The sequence below is a fragment of the Peromyscus leucopus genome, chromosome 3 (assembly GCF_004664715.2).
Source record: "Peromyscus leucopus breed LL Stock chromosome 3, UCI_PerLeu_2.1, whole genome shotgun sequence".
Lineage (NCBI taxonomy): Eukaryota > Metazoa > Chordata > Mammalia > Rodentia > Cricetidae > Peromyscus > Peromyscus leucopus.
Genome location: NC_051065.1, coordinates 149,732,686 through 149,751,208, shown reverse-complemented (window position 1 = coordinate 149,751,208; position 18,523 = coordinate 149,732,686). Strand labels below are relative to the sequence as shown.

General features: G+C 47.8%; 1 protein-coding gene across 3 annotated transcripts in view; it reads left to right on the top strand.

Annotated features, from left to right (window-relative positions):
• Positions 1-18,523, top strand: part of Slc25a18 (solute carrier family 25 member 18) — a 30,711-nt gene that overhangs the window by 5,661 nt on the left and 6,527 nt on the right. For 2 of the 3 annotated variants that reach the window (XM_028880436.2, XM_037204187.1), the window contains exons 2-6: positions 8,437-8,520; positions 9,976-10,098; positions 10,268-10,323; positions 12,350-12,440; positions 13,265-13,383. In XM_028880436.2, coding sequence (XP_028736269.1) covers positions 8,501-8,520; positions 9,976-10,098; positions 10,268-10,323; positions 12,350-12,440; positions 13,265-13,383 — 409 coding nt within the window. In that variant the 5' untranslated portion in view covers positions 8,437-8,500. Of the gene's footprint in view, positions 1-4,976; positions 5,689-8,436; positions 8,521-9,975; positions 10,099-10,267; positions 10,324-12,349; positions 12,441-13,264; positions 13,384-18,523 lie in introns of those variants that run through there. The other variant, XM_037204186.1, reaches the window with a different exon arrangement.

Genomic DNA, 18,523 nt, shown 5'->3' with positions numbered 1-18,523 from the left:
GTTCCCTGAAGAAGCAGATGGAGGGAGAACAGGAAAGAGTGGCTGGCACTGTGCAGTGTGTGGTGGGGGCAGGACTCTGTCTGACCACACTCGTCCATCAGTCAGCAAAGTGCTTGAGTGGTAGGCTGAGATATGCCAGACTGGGGCAGACACTTGGAACAGGGCTTTGTTCTTCCACCATGTAGATCCCATGGTGTAGATCCCATGAAAGTTATCAGACTTGGCATCCTGACCTGCTGAGCCATCTGCCACGCCCTGGATGGGTTTGTCTACCAATGATGAAGGACCTGGTTTTCTCCTGGTCCATCTTGGAACTGTACCTTTGAAATTTTACAATAGCAACAAATTAGTGCAGAAACAGAATTAAATTTCAAGGTAAAGCGAGGCTGGAGAGATGGCTCAGCGAGCAAAGGTGTTTGCTGCACAAACCTGAAGACCTGGGTTCAGTCTGGAGCCCACAGTGGAAGGAGACAACCAGTCCTCACAATCGGTCCTCTGACCTCGGCGTACACATCAGACTCTCTGTCCAAAAGACATTCGTGTGTATGGATGTTCCGCCTGCATGTATGTCTGTGCAAAACATGCGTGCCTGGTGCCAGAAGAGGGCATCAGATCCCCCTAGACCTTGCATTACAGGTGGTAGGGAGACACTGTGAATGCTGGGTTTTGAACCTGGGTCCTCAACCATCCCTCTTTACCCCTGAGCCATCTCTTAGCTCCTCACATACATTGTATAAAAACTTTAAAGATGAAGCATAAGTCACCTTTTTTTCCTTTTAAACTAACATTGATCCTGAAACAAGAAAGACTGCCAAGAGCCTTGGGCTGTAGTTGAGGCCTGGCGCTCTGATCCTGTGACTCTGGACGGCCTCATTCATTTCACACCTTCCAAGCAACACTTGGTGACATAGGACTGCAATCCTAGCTGTTTGGGAGGCTGAGGCAAGGCCTAGTACAGGTCTGCCTGCATAGGCCACAGATTAAGTTCAAGGCCAGTCTGGGTAACGATGAGACTGATTTAAGAGCTGTGGGTAGATCTCAGCAAGAGAGTACTTGCCTAGCATGTGCAAGGCTCTAAATTCCATGAGGGGAAAATGGTGTTCCAGAGTTTACTTTTTTAAAATTGCTTAGCACTATAAAAATGCATAGCGAAAGTATCCCTGCACTCAGAAGGCAAAGACAGGCCAAAATGGGTTCAGTTTGAGGCCAGCCTGGTCTGCACAGGGAAACCCTGTCTTAAAATCCCTCCTTTAGATTTATCAAGCAGCTCTTCCAGAGAAATGAAGGGGATGGTAGCTGGTGGGGTTGACTGTGATGATGGCGAGGAGGCAAAGCAGCTCTCTGCCCAGACCTTTTGCTCCTGGCTCTGGCTCACAGCCCTCTTCAGCCCCCTTGTTCACCAGGTGGCAGGGAGTCCTATGGCAGCAGGTGACAGAGGTGACCCAGAGAGCTGGGCACCTCCATGGAAGGAGTACTGGTGTCCTTCCCCTGGCCTGCAGTGGTGCAGAGGTGAACTCCAAAGCGCCTCCTGCTGCCCTCTTCACCTCCAGGCCCCTCGGGTCAGCCTGGGTGGCCAGCACACTTTAGAACTCTCAGCCCTCATTCTTCCTGCCCCCGCCACCCCAGTCTCTGCACCGCAGCACAGTGCCATGAAGTCCTCTCCTAACCCTGTCCAGTTCATCCAGAGCGATCAGCCTTAGGCCTCACGGTGTTTCTCCTTCCACCCCCTCCACGGTCACAAAAGAGGTTCTGGGGCACGTGCAGTGCTCTGCCTGACTGCCACAGTTCTCCAGGTCTGCTGACCCTTTGCAGACCTACTCCCACAGTGGTGAACCAGACCAGCCAGGACCAGGGAGCCAGCCGCCACCCCTCTGCCAGCTGCCTTGGCTCTCTGCTCCTCCACAGGCCCACGGCGCCCTTCCTCAACTCTGGCTCTTTACAACACTTACTACACAGCTCTCTGTAAAATGGGATCTGAAGAGTGCTACATCTTTATTAAAGACACTGGTTTACAAGTCCTTCATTAGAAGGAGCCTGGGACATTGTTTTGTTGTCCCTCGTCAGGAATGAGGCAAACGCTGCTCCGGATTACAGACTCTTCCCCTCAGTGCTCAGGCCCCCATGTAAAACCTCCCGCCCATGAGATCATTGCACTCCCACTGAGCCGCACTGCCAGCCCTGGCCTTTTGAAGTGTTAGCACCAGTAAAATCTAGATTCCCTGAAGGGAAAGGGATTTTTAAGCTACAACCCAGTTGCCTGTCAACACTGCAGACATTCAGGGCCCTCTTCTAAGTTTAGGATTTCCCTGATAAGATTCCTCTAAAACCGTGGCTGGCTAAATTTTAAAAAACAAAAACTTTTTTTTACCCCCATGGGACAGAAGAGAGCCTTGTTGCTTTTGGAAAGCACCTGGGTTTGGTTCCTAGCACCCACATCAGGTAGTTTACCATCTGTAATTCCGGGTCCAGGGACCCAACTTCTTCTTGTGGATTCCGTGGGCACGTGCTGCCCACACAGACACGGGCACACATACATTCTAGTATCTGTTGACTCACATATTCACTTACCTGTGGCAGGAGACTTGTGAAGTCAGGGTCTTTGAATACCTGAGTTTGCTAAAGGAAACCCCAGGGCTACAAAAAGCACCCACCAGCAAATACTGCAGAGCAACATTGTGAGTGCCCAGGCTCAGGATGTCCCTTTGTTCTCGGACTTATCTCACTGCCAAGGAACACTGATTTCAGACATCTAATTTTGCTTTAGAAACAGGGAATGTAACCCAAAGGGCTACCACATGTCTATTTCCTTTGCTTTGACTTAATAGGGAAAGATTAGGTTCTGCACTTCCTAAGCAGCAACTTGGGAGTTTTTTTCCAAAGCAGTTTATTTACATCTCAAAGAACTTCTGACCTTTAATATCATGACCTTCCCCCCCCCTTTAAAACAGGGTTTCTCTGTGTAGACCTGGCTGTCCCGGAACTCACTCAGCAGACCAGGCTGGCCTCGAACTCACAGAGACCCGCCTGCTCTGCCTCCCCAGTGCTGGGATTAAAGGTGTGCACCACCACTGCCCAGCTAACATGACATTTTGCCACCAAGTGTCCCAAGATTCTGGCGTCTAGAAAAGCACAGGGTTTGGGCTTTAAGAGATGGCAGGGACAGGACCCTGACCAGGATGAAGACTCTGCAGCCTGGGCCTGCTTTCTCCTAGACAGGATGGGAGTCGAGGCTATGTTGCAAATTCCTTGTCCCATTGCTGATTTTCAGTATTAAACTTTTGATTGGAGAGATAGCTCATCAGTACTGGCTGCTTCTCCAGAGGATCCAGGTTCAATTCCCAGCTTACAATTGTAAATCCAGTCTCAGAGAATCTAATACCCTCTTCTGGCACCAGACAAACATGGACAAGACACCCACATACATACATATACACCCATATATGTGTGTGTGTGCACATACATATGCATGTTTATATGGGTGTTTTATAGCCATATACATGTATGTGTATGGATATAGACACACACATATATATGTATATATGTATATATATATATGCAGTCTAGGGAGCTGAGACATAGCTCTGTGGTTAAGAGTTCACTTTACTTAACGGGTGGTTCACAACCTCATCAATTCAGCTTTAGGACTCCATTGCCCGCTTCTGGCCTCCACGGGAAACTAGACCCACATGTGCAGACACACAAATAGTTAAAAATAAGAAAAGAAGTGGGCTGGGAATGTAACTCAGTTAATAATAATGCTTTCCTAACAACCCTTAAACTCTGGGTTCAATCCTCAGGCCTGCATAAAACCAGTTGTCCCACAGCCTATAATCCCAGAACTCAGGAGGCTGAAGGAGGGTTGCCACCAGTTGGAGGCTAGCTTGGGCTACAGTGTGAGACTGTCTCAAAAATAAAAAGGCCAGCCCATGCCTTTAATCCCAGCAGAGGCCAGCCGGGTCTACACAGAGTTCCAGGACAACCAGGGAAACACAGAGAAACCCTGTCTTGAAAAACCAAAATAAATAAAATAAAAACAGCAATTCTGTGGTCTGGTAGGATGGCTCAACGGTTAAAAGAAAATGCTATACAAGTTCTATAGCCTCACAGAGTGGAAGGTGAGAACCAGCTCCTGAGGGTTGTCCTCACACGTGTGCTGTGGCTCACATATATACCATAGATAGAACATACACAAAATGTATGTTTACAATAGTAAAATTTTAACTGCAATTCTGGCAAGATCTGCAGTGAGGTAAATTGAATGTCTCAGGATCCAAGGACAAGAATACAGCTGGCATTTGGGTATGGGCTGGAAGCAAGGATTAGTATCATTAAGGCCTGCAATCCCTATCAGAGGGGGGCTGAAGCAGGAAGATTATTATTCCATGTTGGAGGCCAGTCTAGACTGTGTAGTGAAGTGAGTTCACAAGATCTTGTCTCAGAAAGTAAAACAGATGCCAGGTGGTGGTGACACATCTGGTCCCAGCACTCTGGAGGCAGAGGCAGGTGGATCTCTGTGAGTTCAAGGCCAGCCTGGTCTACAGAGTGAGTTCCAGGACAGCCAGGGCTATACAGAGAAACCTTGTCTCGGAAAACAAAACAAAAAAGGAAAATAGTGCTCATTGGTAGAACCAGGCCCAGGCCCAGAGTTCGGTCCCTAGTATCAGACAAACAGCGAAGTAAAAGCCCGCCACAGGAACGCTCCTGAAACAGGAATGGCCCATTGGATCCCTCCAAGTGTGGCTGTTTCTCATCCTGTGGTCCTCCATTCTGTTTGGCCAATCAGAACAATTTCTACACTGCCATCCCCCAGCTTCTCCCACCACCAACTCCAGTGTTCCCGACTCTGCCCTCTTTCTCTGAGCTCTGGCCCCCCAGGTAGTTTGTGCTCTGGGGACCGTCCGTCTCTGACTCTGCCCTCTTTCTCTGAGCTCTGGCCCCCCAGGTAGTTTGTGCTCTGGGGACCGTCCGTCTCTGACTCTGCCCTCTTTCTCTGAGCTCTGGCCCCCCAGGTAGTTTGTGCTCTGGGGACCGTCTCTGGCTGAGTGACAAAGCCTTACGCTGTTGTCTTCTGATTGGCTTCCGTCTCCGCATAGCAGCTGGCGTGGATCTGTCCTGAGCATGCCACGCCCCCAGCGTCCCTGCCGGTTTCTAACTTGGCTTTCCCGGTCTAGCTGCCCCTTCTTCGGCTCACGCCCCTTCTTCGGCTCACGCCCCTTCGGCTCACGCCCCTTCAGCTCACGCGTCAGCTGGCAGGGTCGTGTCTGGCAGTGCTGGGGAGGAATCCGGGGCCCTGGCCCAAAGGAGCCAGATCCACCCCTGTGGGCTCTTCCCGAGCCTCGCACCTGCATGGCTGCCTGGTGAAACCCTGCTCGGACCTCACTGACACTGCAGTCAGCTTTTCCCTTCGAAGTCCACCCCACCCCACCCCGCTTTCTTGTATGGCGGAGGTGGGGGGCTGAGGTCACAGCCAGAAGACTTCCTCCACCACGCTCCACTTTTATTTTGGGGGACAGTGTCTCACTGAACCTGGAGTGTATAGATTAGGCTAGGCGGCTGACCAGTGAGCTTCGGAGATCCACGCGTCTCTGCTCCCAGGGCTGGTGCTTGTGCTTTCTAGGCAGACAGTTTCCCGACGCTCATCTTCCGCACGCAGACCCTCCTGCCTCGGCTTCCAGGTTGGGATGACAGGTATGAGGCCGTGCTCTTCACAGTCTTTCTTACTCGTTAGGAACCTCTGGCTTTCCTGTGTATTATCTGTCGCTTCTAGGCTTCTAGAATTTAGGTCCCCAAGAGATAAGACCTCCCCAGTATGTGTCCCAAAACTGGTCGTGATGTTTTGCATACATGTATGTATATGTGTGCACCACATGGATGGTGTTGGTTGTTTTTTTGGTCTTTTGGCTTTTTTTTTTTTTTTTTTTTCTTTTTGGTTTTTGGTTTTTCGAGACAGGGTTTCTCTGTGTAGTTTTGGTACCTGTCCTGGATCTCGCTCTGTAGACCAGGCTGGCCTCAAACTCAACAGAGTCGCCTGGCTCTGCCTCCCCAATGCTGGGATTAAAGGCGTGCGCCACCACCACTGCCCGGCTGAAAGCTTATTCTTAATTATAAATGCCCAGCCTTAGCTTGACTCGTTTCCAGCCAGCTTTCCTTAACTTCAATTATCCCATCTATCTTTGGCCTCTGGGCTTTTATCTTTCTCTAGTCCTGTATACCTTTCTTTGTTCTTACTGGCCCCTGATGCCTCCTCCTCCAGCTCTTCTCCTCCTCCAAGATTTCTCCTAGTTATCCTCTCTGCCTGCCAGCCCTGCCTATTTCTCTCTCCTGCCTCACTATTGGCCGTTCAGCTCTTTATTAGACCCTCGGTGTTTTAGACAGACACAGTAACACAGCTTCACAGAGTTAAACAAATGCAATATGAACAAAAGTAACACACCTTAAAACAATATTCTACCACACATGGTACCTGGTGCCTGCAGACTGCATCCAGCCTTTTAAAGCTGGAGCTACAGATGGTTGTTAGCGGCCACCTGGGTGCCAAGAATTGAACCTGGGTCCCCTGGAGGAGCAAGTGTTCCTAACCACCCGGGCATCTCTCCAGCCTCCTCAATATTGTTTTTTTGTTTTTTTACTGAAGTGATTAATGTCTGTAAGTTACTTTCCTCCTCCTCTTCCACTCTCTCCTTCCCCAAAATGAAAAGACCTAGAGATGACTAATACTTGCTTGGCAGCCTCAGGAAAAGCCAGGACCATGGAAGAGGGGACCTCAAAGCAGCTTGTGGTGAGGCAGCTTCCAGGCCAGTCTGGATGAGCTTTCCTCCCACCAGGTGGGAGGCAGGGTGATGCTCAGAGGTGCGGCCCTTCTTGTTCTTTGTTTTCTTCAGACAGGATTTTATGTATCTCAGGCTGACCTTGAACTTGATTATGTAGCTGAGGACACACACACACACACACACACACACCTCCTTAAGACCAATCTTTTTCTGTAGTACTTTGTAACAGAGGACAGCCTGGAACTTGGATCCTGTGTCTCAGCCTCCAATTTTGTTATGTTTTGTTTTGTTTTTTGAGACAGGGTTTCTCTGTAAAACAGTCCTGGCTGTCCTGGAACTCACTTTGTAGACTAGGCTGGCCTGGAACTCACTGAGATCCACCTGCCTCTGCCTCCCAAGTGCTGGGATTAAAGGTGTGCGCCACCACCGACAGCTCAGCCTCCAACTATTTTAGTTTCCATTTCCAGACTATGGTCTTAGCGTTTTCCTTATGTCACAATCATAAATGTAACACCAGTCATGGAGCATACACCTGTGATCCCAGCACTCGGGAGGCAGAGGCAGGTGGATCTCTGTGAGTTTCAGGTCAACCTGGTCAACAGAGTGAATTCCAGGGCAGCCAGGGCTACAAGAAAGACTTTGTCTCAAAAAAACAAAAAACAAAGAAACAAAAAAACAACAGAGCAACAGGGGCTGGAGAGATGGCTCAGCGGTTAAGAGCACTGCCTGTTCTTCCAGAGGACCTGAGTTCAATTCCCAGCAACCACAAGGTGGCTCACAACCATCTGTAATGAGATCTGGTGCCCTCTTCTGGTGTGCAGGCGTACATGCAGACAGAATGCTGTATACATAAATAAGTCTTAAAAAACAAAACAAAACAGAGCAACAGTAGTGGCACGCACCTTTAATCCCAGCACTCGGGAGGCAGAGGCAGGCCGATCTCTGTGAGTTCGAGGCCAGCCTGGTCTACAGAGCGAGAGCCAGGAAAAGGTGCAAAGCTACACAGAGAAACCCTGTCTCGAAAAACCAAAGGAAAAAAAAAAAAGTCTTCATCTGCTTAGGGAATCTGAACTCAGTGGGTTCTATAGAAAGGCCCCGTCTCATGCCCCCTTATTCCTCACATTAAAAAAAAAATGTGGCAAAAAAGGAGAAAAAAAAAAAAAAAAAAAATGTGGCAGTTGCTTGGGGGTGGCGCACACCTTTAATCCCAGCACTCTGGATCTGGACAGGTGGGTCTCTGAGTTTGAGGCCAGCCTGGTCTACAGATTGAGTTTCAGGACAGTCAGAACTGTTACACAGAGATACCCTGTCTTGAAAAAAACAAAACAAAAAGTTACTGGAGACCATCTCAAGTTTTGCAGTCCTTTCTATGAGAGGGATCTGGTACAATTTCTTCATAGCCCATGTCTTCACTTCTCCCAGAACTCCCCCAAAAGCCTTTCAGGATGGCCTCTTAATTTGGGCTTCTCCTTTCTCACCCCCTCCCTATATTTTCTGATCAAAGTCCAAACAGTTAAGGGTCTGTCTGAATGCACATTTCCAAAGGTCTGGGAAGGGGGGACATGGAACATGCTGGGGCCTGAGGAATCCCGTGTCCTGTCAGCCCTATGGAGGGCCGGAGCCAAGGACACAGACACGCTTTTTCCCTCTCCACTGGCCTCAACAGCAGCTGCCTGTGAGGACGCCACAGCCTGAGTCTTGGGAGCTGCCAGTGGTTGATCGCCAGCAGGATGTCCAGCCAGGACCTGAGGTAGGCCCTCGGGGGTACTGGTTAAGGAAGAGTGGCAATGGTACCATCTGGTCAGTGCCAGCTCTAGATGATGAGAACCGCAGAGTGAATGATGGGGAAGAGAAAACGAGACCTGTTGCCCCAAATACATATTTCCCCAAATACACAAGCGCGCGCACACTATTGTTAAAATACAGTTTGCAAGCTGGGCATGATGGTGCATGCCTATTTCCCAGCTCTAGGAGGTAGAGACTCAAGGATTAGGTTTAAGGTCAGCCTTGGCTACATAGTAAGATTGAGGCTAGCCTGGGCTGCATGAGATCCTCGTCATACTCCCCTCCCCTGCAGTAATGTTTTCAATTGTTATAACACTTCTCTTCAGGGAAGTTTCAGCCATGGCCCTCTTCCTTACCAGTTTCTTGCTTACTTACTTTGTGAAGAAACCTGCTGTGACCTGCCTTCAGCTGTTCCCACAAGTGTGATCCCATGGCTGCCCATGGCCTGCAAGATAAGAACATTTGACTGTTTCCCAGGAGTCTGAGAAAGCTTTGTTTTCTATTCCCAGGCTCCTATCTTTAGGCAGGAAGAGGAGCCGTGTTGCCTAAAGCATGTGTTTACAGAGGACAGATAACATACTGCTTGTTAATCCTGGTTATCCCTTGCTAAGAAGAAGCACCCGTGATTAGAGACAGGGTATCTTACCCGTCAAAAAAAAATTTTTTTTAGGTTTATTTTATGGGACTGTTTTGCCTGCATAATTTAAGTGCATGCCTGATGCCTACAGAGGTCAGAAGAGGGTGTCAGATCCCCTGGAATTGGAGTTACAATGATTGTGAGCTGCCATGTGGGTGCTGGGAATCGAACCTGGGCCCTCTGCAAAAGCAACAAGTGCTCTTAACTGAGGAGCCATCTCTCCAGCCTGGAGGGTGTCTTGTCCTTAACAACAGCTGTCATTTACCTGGTGTTCATTTGTTTAGTCCTCACACAGCCCCTTAGGCGAGGGAAATGGAGGTCCATAGAATTGAGGCAACTTGCCCAAGTCAACCGCCCAGCCAGGGTTCATCTGCACCTCCTTCTCTTGACCTTCAACTGGAAAGGAAGTTGGAGCTTGTTTGAAAACTTTCTCACAGGCCTCTGAGGGTGAGAGGCTGCAGGGCATCTTTGAAGGCCAAGCTAAGGCCTGCCAACTCCTGGGTGGGGCCCCTTCCCAGCAAGCCTGCAGCGTCTTAGCTTGGTGAACCCTTCACCCAGTCAGTGCTAGACGTTCAGGCTGCTCAACATGGGCTTCCTGGAAAAAGGTTCCTAGCCTGTGTGGAGGGAGGGGACAAGGACTGACTGAGAGCTGGAAGTCCGTAGCTGCCATTCCTGACTTTCTCTGCCCAGGCCTGCTCTCATGTCCCCTACCGAAGCTGGCTGGGGCCAAGTGTCCTCTCTCACACCACGTCTCTTCCCCCCCCCCCCCCCCCGTGGCCCTAGCATCGCCGCAAAACTCATCAACGGAGGTGTGGCAGGACTCGTGGGGGTGACCTGTGTGTTTCCCATTGACCTTGCCAAGACCCGACTGCAGAACCAGCAGGGGAAAGCTGTGTATAAAGGAATGTAGGTATTGGTGGGAGAAGTGAAGGCCGGGAGGGCCCCAGGAAGGGTCTGAGGTTTCCTTTGCTTCGTCAGGGAGGGAGCTGGGAGGCGAGGCCAACTGAGGTGCGCCCAGGAAGGGGAAGAGGTACATTTGGTCACTACTAACTTCCTTTCTGGCCTCTGCTCCTAGGACAGATTGCCTGATGAAGACCGCGCGTGCCGAGGGCTTCTTGGGCATGTACCGAGGTGGGCTTCTGAACTCCTCTATCAAGGGTGATGGGGTGGTGCATGCAACCCACCGTGTGTGAGCTTGTAGCGCAGTGGTATGGTGTTCATTCCGCACAGGGAGCTGCTGGGTTGGGGCCTGGAATGTCTCTGGACTACCCTGGCTCTCAAGAGTCTTCAATGTGGAGACAGCTGCTTCTAGCTAGGGCTTCCTTGGGGGTGCCTGCTTGTGCTGTGGTTAAAGCAATGCCCCCAGCCTTCCCCGCCCCTCCTCTCTTACTCAACCTGACAACCTGACATCGAATGACCCACAGAGCCGTGAGCACAGCCCCACATGACCCCAAGCTGCTGTCTGCAGCTTCCACATCCATAATGCGACCTTGGAGTGTGGGTCACACAGGTCGGTGCTGGAAAACACTGATATGCTGGGACCCCAGAGAACAAGGACGAACGTGTGTGGATCACCCAGGTCCCATAAAAAGGAGAGCTGCCCAATTCCCCAGGCTGCTTATTCGCCATTAGAGGTGGGAGATACCAGCAGGACAGAATGTGGTGACTTCTTGGCCAGGTGTGGTTGCGTACACCTGTGATCCCAGCATTTGAGAGATCATCCCCAGTCACAAAGGGAGTTCAGGTCCAGCTGTCCTAGGCCACATGTGATCCTGTCCCAAACAAACCAAAATGAGAAACAACAACAAAACAAACATAGATGGCTTCTTGGTAATGGGACACACGCACCCAGAAAGAAAACAGGAGTTTAAGGAGGAGAATGGGACTGGAGAGTGGCTCAGCCATTAAAAGCAACATTGCAGCCGGGCGGTGGTGGCGCACGCCTTTGATCCCAGCACTCGGGAAGCAGAGGCAGGCGGATCTCTGAGTTCTGGGCCAGCCTGGTCTACATAGAGAAACCCTGTCTCAAAAAAAACCAGGAAGGAAGGAAGGAAGGAAGGAAGGAAGGAAGGGAAAGAGCAAGCACTGCTCTCCCAGAGGACCTGAGTTTGGTTCCCAGGACCCACATTTGGTAGTTGACACCACCTGTAATTTCAGTTCCAGGAGGACCATCTTTGGTCCTCTCTATAGATACTGCACACACTCACACACACACTCACACACACATACACACTCTCATACACAGACACACACACACAGACCATGCAAATATAAAATAAAAAATTTGGGGGTCGGAAAGATAGCTCAACAGCTAAGAGCACTGGGTGTCCTTCCAGAGGTCCTGGGTTCAATTCCCAGCACCTGCACGGCAGTTCACAGCCACTTGTAATTCTAATTCCAAAGAATCAGGTGTGTCTTCTTAACTTGCAGGTACCAGACATGCATGGGTGTTCTTACATACATGCAGGCAAGCATTTACAGACATAAAACAATCTTTTACAAAGTAAAATCTAAAAAAAGAAAATAAATAACAACAAACCAAACCAAACCAGGCAGGTGTGGTAGTCCACACGTTTAATCCCAGCACTCAGGAGGCAGAGACAGGTGTGTCTCTGTGAGTTCAAGGCCAGCCAGGGCTGTGTAGGGAGCTGGGGATGCAAGTGAGGAGCGTGCCTGCAGCTTGCCTGTTGCACGGGAGGACAACATGCTTCACAGTGGCATACCTGTCATGCTTGTGCTCAGGAAGCAGGAGGATTGTGACTTCCATGCCATCCTGGGCTGTGCTAAGGCCCCTGACTCCAAAATTAAGAGGGATCTGGCAGGTATCCCAACCGCTGAGGTGGTTGCACACAGGCCTGGCAACCTGACCTTGATTCCAGAACCATGTAAAGGTGGAGAGAGGGAACTGACTCCAGAGTTGTCCTCTGACCTCCACGTGTGTGCTGGGGCATGTGCATGCCCACACATGATAATACTGAATAGATTACAAATGAAAGGAAACTGTGTTGGGGAGAGGAAACGGAATCTGTAAGACGGACTGTGTTGCCTTGCGCGGCCTCTGCAGACCTGTTCCGCTCCGCTCTGCCTGCCAGTGCAGACTCCAGGACTGGTCACTTCGGCAGCAGCCATTGCTCCTCTCCTCATGTCTCACCTCCAGGGGCTGCAGTCAACCTCACCCTGGTCACTCCAGAGAAGGCAATCAAGCTGGCAGCCAATGACTTCTTACGGCAGCTGCTCATGCAAGACGGGTAAGGCCTGGTGATGGCGCCATAGAGCCCTTCACTGTGTATTCAGAGACACACATTCAAGAGAAAATACAGAACACACAGAATATGCACAGATGTATTTAGCAACTCGCTGATACATTTTTTTCTGTTTTGTTTTTCATTTTTTGTTTGTTTGTTTTTATTTTTGAGACAGAGTCTCCCTATTTAGCTCTGTGTGGCCTGGAACTTAGAGAGATCCTCCAGCCTCTACCTCTTGAGTGCTCAAAATCGTAGCCTTGAGCAGCCACACCCAACAAGCTGACAGATTTTTAGACATTGACCCCCAAGCCCTCCCGTCTCTTGTGTGTCCACGTGTCCTAGGGACGGAACTTGAGAGGCTGGAACAAGAACCTGACTGGACACTGGTGTTTCGTAGTTCCTGATTTCATCTCAGGCGTACAGGCTGCCTCCCTCGAGCCTCTGTGGGAAATCTAGCTTCAAGCATGCTCAGTGGCATGGTCTGTACTTCCAGGAGGTAGGCGGCAGCCGCAGGGGAGCTGCAGCAAAACTGAGGACAGCTTGCTTTACACACAGTTTCAAAAAACAGAAAGGAGAGCCAGGCACGGTGGCTCACACTTTTAATCCCAGCACTCAGGAGGCAGAGGCAGGAGGATCTCTGTGAGTTCGAGGCCAGCCTGCTCTACAGAGCGTCCTAGGAGGATCTCTGTGAGATCCAGGACAGCCAGGGTAACATAGAGAAACTCTGTCTTAAAAACAACAAAACCGTTCCAACAATCAAAGAAGGTGGATGGGCACAGTGAGGCAGGGCCGGCCTGAGACTAAGGACCTTACTTCTGGTCCCACAGGGTGCAGCAGAACCTGAAGATGGAGATGCTGGCCGGGTGTGGGGCTGGAATATGCCAGGTGGTGGTTACCTGTCCCATGGAAATGCTCAAGATTCAGCTGCAGGATGCTGGCCGCTTAGGTGAGGCACTTCCCAACTCATGGCACCAGCAAGGCTGGGATCAGCACGGGGCACAGTGAACCGCACACTCCCACCACCAGCCTCACGCACGCTCGGCTTCTAGGTCAACAGACATGTTTTTAACCCGCTCAGCTCCAGACCAAGGAACAGCAACAAGAGCCTGGGTTCTAGAAGGCATAAGCTCATCTCACACCTCCACGCTGATGCCTTGATTGACATTCAGGCTGGATTCCTGAAGATTTTTTAAAATGGGGCTTAGGGGCCTGGAGATGGCTCAGTAGTTAAGAGCACTTGCTGTCCTTCCAGAGAACTGCGGTTCAATTCCAGCACACACATGGCACCTCACAACCATCTCCAGTTCCAGGGAATCCAATGCCATCTTCTGGCCTCCTTGGGCACTGCATACATGTGGTGTACAGACATACATGCAGGCAAAACACATACACACAAACTAGTAAAAAAAAAAAGTTCAACTATGAGCCTTGCAGTGGTGGTGCACTTTAATCCCAGCACTATGGAGGCAGAGGCAGGCGGATCTCTATAAGTTCGAGGCCAGCCTGGGCTACAGATTGAGTTCCAGGACAGCCAGGGATACACAGAGAAACCCTGTCTTGAGAAACAAACAGAAGCAAAAATTCAAATGTGGAAAGACAGACAAATCGGAATGCTGGCCGTGGCACACATACAGTGAGAGCCTGAGGAAGAGACAGGGCCTCTTGGCAGGGGTCAGCCAGAGTCTGGTTAAATAAGCTAATGTGTAACACACTCAACATCACTGCCCTCTGCTCCGCTGTGCACGCTTGTGCTGGAGTCCAGCCGAGTTCCAGATAGGGTTATAGCAGTTTCAGCAGCTTCAGGAAGCCCATGTGTTCCTGTCTGCCAAGCCATGTGTTCCTGTCTGTCTTAGGTTGGTGAGCGCCCCCAGGCATTACCCATCTCTGAATACACATTATATACAGGCTCAATCGTGTGTGAGCTGCAGTGTTAACTACTGCCAAAGATCTCAAAGTGGCACTGGGCTTGCAATCTGTGTATTCGACACAGAAAAGACCAACAGAGGTCCTACCCACCCATAGCCAGTAGGCTAAAGGCAACTGAGCTATTCCCTTCCTTAATGAGCCTTACTGCAAATTGGAGTCCTTGTAAGATAGTATCCCAAAAGCAAATGGAACTTGAGTTTATAAATTTATAATTTTCAAAGCCAATCGAAATGTATATAACTATTGAATTAAATTTATCATGCCCAATAGAATGAAAGATTAATTAACGGTGGTAGCTACTTTTGTTGCCAGGGTCTCCACTGTGCTAAGCAATTATGAAATGGTAATCCCAGAAACAGTAGCAGTGGTGGCTGCACTGTTATAACAGCAACAACAGCAGCAGCAATGTCAAATTCTCTTCTGGAGCGTGTGGATATCCACTGGTATGGATACAACTCCAGGAACACAACCGCCAAGGCCCATTTTTCTTGATCCCAGCACGACTTAAGCTGGCAGCTCTGCAAAAGAACAACTAAGAACCATAAAGAAAAAACAGGCAGCTCTCAAGGAGCAGAACTAATGGTCTCATAATGGCTACATTCTGGCTCATAAATTTTAAGGTATCTTCAAAGGGGGGTTAAATGAATTTCAGGAGGCTAATAAATGTTGCACAGAGCCACTTCTGAAAAGTAGGTGCTACACCAGCTTGAGGAGGATTGTGAAAATGAAAAGACTAGGCTGGCATGCTACTGTTAACAAATGGAGGTCAGTGACCTTCAGGGTTATCCATAATCTCCAAGGTGCCTGGGTGACACATTCTCAAACATACTTGAAAAAGCAGTTACCATACATTACCTTCTGGAGAATCCAACCGCATGGCTACAGTTCCTAGGCTTACGTTAATGCTTGCCAATGCCGGACATATTGGGCTCTCAATCCCATTGGCATCAGAAGGGGAGAGTTCTTCACAAAGGCCCAATAGGTCTCTGTCATGTTGGGCTTCAGCAGCAGCCACAGGGCGCACACAGCATTCAGGAATCCAAAGAGGAACCTCATTGTCGTGAGGAAACACATAAACAGAACCCCGGGCCCACACCAACACCGATCGGGTCCCCTCCAAGTGCCATTAGAAAGATCCTTCCTTTGCTCCAGAGGATGATTTGCAACAGGAGCCCTCCAGTGCTTATCTGCAGCGGATACTCCAGCAGAATCCACTGATAAAAAAATGTTTGTTTGTTTTTTAATAGTTCAAATTTTATGTTTCTTTTATTTTTTATTTTTTAAAATTAATTGATTTATTTATTTTTCTATTATCAGCTTGATACAGTATGTATTCTTTCTTTCTTTTTTTTTTTTTTTTTTTTTTTTTTTTTTTTTTTGTTTTTCAAGACAGGGTTTCTCTGTGTAGCTTTGTGCCTTTCCTGGGACTCACTTGGTAGCCCAGGTTGACAGTATGTATTCTTATCTTAATAGTGAAATGTTTTATTGAGGCTTGCTCAGTAATTGAGTAAAACCAAAACTTATTATAAGCCACAGTCGTCCTGGGTCCCCCATACTATATATATATAGCCTCCATGGTTCTGAGGGTTGTAGTCTGATTGTTCTTTATTTTATATCTAGAATCCACTTATGAGTGAGTACATACCATGTTTGTCCTTCTGAGTTTGGGTTACCTCACTCAGGATGATTTTTTCTAGTTCCATCCATTTGCCTGCAAATTTCATGATTTCATTGTTTTTCTCTGCTGAGTAGTACTCCATTGTGTATATGTACCACATTTTCTTCATCCATTCTTCAGTTGACAGGCATCTAGGTTGTTTCCAGGTTCTGGCTATTACAAATAGTGCTGCTATGAACATAGTTGAGCATGTATTTTTGTGGTATGAATCAGCATTCCTTGGGTATATGCCCAAGAGTGGTATGGCTGGGTCTTGAAGTAGTTTGATTCCTAATTTTCTGAGAAACCACCATACTGATTTACACACTGGTTGTACAAGCTTGCATTCCCACCAACAGTGGAGGAGTGTTCCCTTTGCTCCACATCCTCTCCAACATAGACTGTCATTAGTGTTTTTGATCGTAGCCATTCTAACAGGTGTAAGGTGGTATCTCAGAGTCGTTTTGATTTGCATTTCTCTGATGATTAAGGATGTTGAGCATTTCTTTAAATGTCTTTCAGCCATTTGTGATTCTTGTTTTGTGAATTCTCTGTTTAGCACTTTAGCCCATTTTTTAATTGGATTGTTTAGTATTTTGATGTCTAGTTTCTTGAGTTCTTTATATATACTGTGGAGATCAATCCTCTGTCAGATGTGGGGTTGGTGAAGATCTTTTCCCATTCTGTTGGCTGTCTTTTTGTCTTATTGACCGTGTCTTTTGCCCTGCAAAAGCTTCTCGGTTTCAAGAGGTCCCATTTATTAATTGTGCTCAGGGTCTGTGCTGTTGGTGTTATATTTAGGAAGTGGTCTCCAGTGCCAATGCGTTCAAGAGTACTTCCTACTTTCTTTTCTATTAAGTTTAGTGTAACTGGATTTATGTTGAGGTCTTTGATCCACTTGGACTTGAGTTTTGTGCATGGTGACAGATATGGATCTATTTGTAATCTTTTACATATTGGCATCCAGTTATGCCAGCACCATTTGTTGAAGATACTTTCTTTTTTCCATTGTATAGTTTTGGCTTCTTTGTCAAAAATCAGGTGTTCATATGTGCATGGATTAATGTCAGGGTCTTCAATTCGATTCCATTGGTCTGTATGTCGGTTTTTATGCCAGTACCAAGCTGTTTTTATTATGATAGCTCTATAGTAGAGCTTGAGGTCAGGGATGGTGATGCCTCCAGAGGTTGCTTTATCATATAGGATTCTTTTAGCTATCCTGGGTCTTTTGTTTTTCCATATGAAGTTGAGTATTTTTCTTTCCAAGTCTGTGAAGAATTGTGTTGGGATTTTGATGGGGATTTCATTGAATCTGTGCATTGCTTTTGGTAAGATTGCCATTTTTACTATGTTAATCCTTCCTATCCATGAGCATGGGAGATCCTTCCATTTTCTGTTATCTTCTTCAATTTCTTTCTTTAGAGATTTAAAGTTCTTATCAAAAAGGTCCTTCACTTGTTTAGTTAGTGTTATCCCAAGGTATTTTATATTATTTGTGGCTATTGTAATGGGTGATGTTTCTCTGACTTCTTTTTTTTTTTTTTTTTTTTTTTTTTTTTTGGTTTTTCGAAACAGGATTTCTCTGTGTAGCTTTGCGCCTTTCCTGGAACTCACTTGGTAGACCAGGCTGGCCTCGAACTCACAGAGATCCGCCTGCCTCTGCCTCCCGAGTGCTGGGATTAAAGGCGTGCGCCACCACCGCCCGGCAATTTCTCTGACTTCTTTCTCAGCCCTTTTATCATTTGTGTATAGAAGGGCTACTGATTTTTTTGAGTTGATCTTGTATCCTGCCACTTTACTGAAGGAGTTTATCAGCTGTAGGAGTTCCCTGGTAGAATTTTTGGGGTCACTTTTGTATACTATCATATCATCTGCAAATAGTGAAAGTTTGACTTCTTCCTTGCCAATTTGTATCCCTTTGATCTCCCTTTGTCTTATTTCTCTAGCTAGAACTTCTAGTACTATACTGAATAAATATGGGGAGAGTGGACAGCCTTGTCTTGTTCCTGATTTTAGTGGTATCGCTTTGAGTTTCTCTCTGTTTAATTTGATGTTGGCTATTGGCTTGCTGTAAATTGCCTTTATTATGTTTAGAAATGTTCCTTGTATTCCTGATCTAAGACCTTTATCATGAAGGGGTGTTGGATTTTATCAAAGGCTTTTTCAGCATCTAAGGAGATGGTCATGTGTTTTTTTTTCTTTCAGTTTGTCTATATGGTGTATTACATTGACAGATTTTCGTATGTTGAACCATCCTTGCATCCCTGGGATGAATCCTACTTGGTCGTGATGGATAATTTTTTTTTTTTTTTTTTTTTTTTTTTTTTTGGTTTTTCGAGACAGGGTTTCTCTGTGTAGCTTTGCGCCTTTCTGGAACTCACTTGTAGCCAGGCTGCCTTGAACTCACAGAGATCCGCTGGCTCTGCTCCGAGTGCTGGGATTAAAGGCGTGCGCAACCACCGCCCGGCCCAGATGGATAATTTTTTTAATGTATTCTTGGATT